This window comes from Trypanosoma theileri (assembly GCF_002087225.1).
Source record: "Trypanosoma theileri isolate Edinburgh chromosome Unknown TM35_Tth_45_V1, whole genome shotgun sequence".
Classification (NCBI taxonomy): Eukaryota; Euglenozoa; class Kinetoplastea; order Trypanosomatida; family Trypanosomatidae; genus Trypanosoma; species Trypanosoma theileri.
Window position 1 is genome coordinate 188,199 of NW_021639887.1, and position 3,664 is coordinate 191,862.

The 3,664-nt window shown below is 40.8% G+C and overlaps 2 protein-coding genes across 2 annotated transcripts; both read left to right on the plus strand.

Moving 5' to 3' along the window:
- Positions 1–357: 357 nt before the first annotated feature.
- Positions 358–1,251, plus strand: TM35_000451720 (uncharacterized protein; the record flags this gene model as incomplete). Its single annotated transcript, XM_029030269.1, has 1 exon — positions 358–1,251. One exon carries the CDS (start codon positions 358–360, stop codon positions 1,249–1,251), a length of 894 nt encoding a protein of 297 aa, XP_028878500.1.
- An 840-nt stretch (positions 1,252–2,091) lies between these two features.
- Positions 2,092–3,156, plus strand: TM35_000451730 (uncharacterized protein; the record flags this gene model as incomplete). The annotated part of the gene is made up of 1 exon (XM_029030270.1): positions 2,092–3,156. The coding sequence occupies one exon, from the start codon at positions 2,092–2,094 to the stop codon at positions 3,154–3,156; it is 1,065 nt and encodes a 354-aa protein (XP_028878501.1).
- Positions 3,157–3,664: the final 508 nt, after the last annotated feature.

Below are 3,664 nucleotides of genomic sequence, written 5' to 3' on the forward strand. Positions count from 1 at the left end.
GAATTAGAAGAACTGCAGCTGAAATGTACGGACCTGGAGAGGCAGACAGCTGTAAAGGAAGACCGATTAGAAGCCATCATGCTTGAGAAGAAGGCACTCAAAGGGTATGTTCATGCTTATGGGCAAGATGTCTGAGGATTTTATTTGTTTGTGTTATCGACCTTTTTGTTTTATATGGTTTCTTCTGAAAGTAAATAATCATTCTTCTGCTTATTTTATCGTTGTTGCTATTTGTTATAACTCTCTTGTATTCAGGGGGGATGCCGTTATTTTCTGTTATTTCTATTTCTTCTTTGCGTCTTTCTTCTTTTATTTTTCTGTGGACCACTGAATTAAGACATAATAAGAATTATTGTAATGATAATGATGCGTACTGTGTTGTGTGTTCTAACTGTCGCACTGTGTTGTGTCTGCATTGTTGTGGTAGCGGCAGAAGAAGCTAGAGGGCCACATGATGGTGGGGCTCTTCAGACGACTGCATCTGGTAATGAGAACCCTGATGAGGGGAGAGAAGCAGAAAGGTTAAAAAATACTGTGAACGAAGGAGATTGTGAGGCACCATCTGGTGAAGGAAGAGAAAAGAAACCCTGCGAAGGACCACCCACGCCGGTGCCTTCTCTTGCAAAAACTCAAAAGGGAGAAGAAGCAACTAAAGGCCGTACAGATTCGCACACCTCACAACCCCAAACGGCAAGTGCTCCTGGTGTTTCTGTTGTTTCCACAGAAGGACAGAGCACACAACAAGGTAGACCTGGTGATGCCTCAGAACAAGAAGAAAATCAGCAAGGTAACGAAAGGAGCCACCAAAAACCCATCAGTGGACCAGAAACAGTTAAACCTGGTACAACACAAGTCCCCAGTAGCAGGGATCAAGAAACGTCAGCTGAACATGCACAGGGAAGTAATACACAACCTCATGAAGATCGAGACACACAACCTTCTTCTTCTTCTGTAAACCAATCCAGCAATTCGGAAACAGAGAATGCCAGTGAAACTGCTGCTGGAGCAAATGGAAATATTGCCACAAATGCGGAGAGTGAGTCCACAAGCAACGAAGAAGGTGTTGAAGGAAATACAGTTACCACAACAACTTCAACCACCACCACCACAACAACAACAACACTTCCTCCCGAACTCACAAATAACAAGAAGGGTGATGCAGACAGCAGCAGCAGCAGTATCAGCAGTTCTGTGTGGGTACGTGTACCACTACTGATTGTGGTTACACTGGCCTGTATTCTTGTGTGCTGATTGTAATGGTGGTGGTGGTGTGACTCAGGTCATCCTTTGTTTTCTTTTTTGCATACATCCCTACAGTCTAACTAATCTTTCACCTGTTGGTAATTTATTTTCTTTTTTGTTTCTTAGTGTTAATTTGTTGTTTTATTTTGTATATTCTACATATTGTACTATATTCTCTTTGTTTGGGCTATTGTATGCTTTACCCAGTATAATGGGATAGTTTTTTTTTGTGGAATTAGAAAAGAAATAATAATAACATGTATATACATGCGTAATGGGGTATACAATTATTTATACTCAGACGTGGTGTATTTCTTTCCTTTAGTTGGATAAGTGGGCTTATTATTGATTTGTTTTCTTTTACTATTGGGTTTTCTTGTGCGCGCTGTGCTTTGTGCTACACAGTTGGGTTTATCTGGTTTGTACAAAGGAAAAGTCATAAAATATATACGTATATATTTATTTGTAATTGTATATATGCTGACAGATGAACACACTTTTATATATTTGTTTGTTGTCTTCATCAGCTGTTCGTATTTTTGATTTATGTTTTTTTTCTTTTTTTGTGAATTGTGTTTTTTTTTTTTGTTTCATGCTGGATACTGTGGGATTTGTCTTTAATTGGACTATGAGTGATGTTGGAGTATTGCCTCTTCGGTGTTACTAATTATTTTTTCGATTGCTCCTTATGTTGTTTTGTGTGAGTGATTGTGGTGTGTTGTGCTTTGCTTTGTTTCTCTCTGTGTGTGTTTCTAATGTATTGAGTGTTTCTATTTAATTATCTCTACCTCTTCTTCTTTCTTCTGCATTCAAGTGACCTATACCAACAAACTAAATCTTGCTGTCGTGATGATGTCTCGTGTGTTGTGTTGTCTCGCTTTGCTGTTGAGTGTTGTCTCTTTGTGTGTGACAGCTGAGGCGGTTTCTGAAACTCTTCCAGATGATTCTGCTGGTCCTTGTCCTCCTGAGACGACTGCTTCTGGTGAGGGTAAAACTTGCAAAACTGCTGCTGGTGGCCCTCTTCAACAACCACCTCATCTACCTGGTGCTCCTTGTCCTCAAGGCGAGGTTGGTACATGCAAGAACAGCACTAGTGGACCTGAAGCTGCTCTTCCTAATGATTGCACGAAATCTTCAGGAACAGACAACTGTGTAACCAATGTTGATAACACTGAAGGCAATTGTGGTGATGGATCTGGTCCTTCTTGTTCTTCAACCAGACGAACGGAACAGGGTTCTCCACGTGATCCCGGATCTCCTGGTTCTACTGGTACTATTGGTTCTACTGCTTCTCCTGTTACTTGTCCTACCGCTGATGGTGCTACTGGCACTCCTTGTCCTCCTGTTTCTGGGAGTTCATCTGGTGAGGATACTGATAATCAACCTCACATTAAGACTCCAGCGCAAACACCTGCACCAGCTGAAAAACAACAACATGCCGGAAGTATTGCTCAACAAGGCCCACTACCTCCTTCCGATGAACCTGGTACTGAAGGTTATGATTCTCCCGGTAAAGGAGCTGGAGCTGGTGATTCCGTTTCTGGTGCTTCTCCTGAGGGGAGTGGTGTTGCTGCGCCTGCAGGAGACCCGCAATCTGGAGAGAGTGGAAGAAATGAAAATGGAGCAGCGAATACATCTTCCCCTACCAATTCAGAAACGGAGGGTAGCAGTGGTTCTAGTGCCGCAACAGTTGAGCACGAACGTACATCTGCAGAGGATGAAACAACAGGCACCCAAGAAGGAAATGTAGGAAATACAGATGCAACTACCACCACAACAACAACAACACTTCCTCCTGAACCCGCAAACAACAAGAAGGGTGGTGCAGACAGCGGCAGCAGTATCAGCAGTTCTGTGTGGGTGCGTGTGCCACTACTGATTGTGGTTACACTGGCCTGTATTCTTGTGTGCTGATTGTAATGGTGTGGTGATGTGACTCAGGCCATCCTTTGTTTTCTTTTTCTTTTTTGCATGCATCCACACTACAGTCTAACTAATCTTTCCACCTGTTGGTAATGTATTTTCATGTTTGTTTCTTAATGTTAATTTGTTGCTTTATTGCCTTCATTCTATGTATGCTACTATATTTTCTGTGCTTGGGCTGTTGTATGCTTTAACCAGTATAATGGGATAGTCTTTTTTGTGGAATGAGAAAAAGAAATAATAATAATAATAATAATAATAATAATAATAATAATAATAATAATAATAATAATAATAGTAATAGCTTGCATATGTACATGCGTAATGGGGTATACAACTATTTATACTCACACTTGGTGTATTTCTTTCCTTTAGTTGGATAAGTGGGCTTTTTATTAGTTTGGTTTCTTTTACTATTGGGTTGTCTTGTGTGCCATGTGCTTTGTGCTGCACTGTTAGGTTTCTTTTGTTTGTGTAAAGGAAAAGTCATTAAAATATA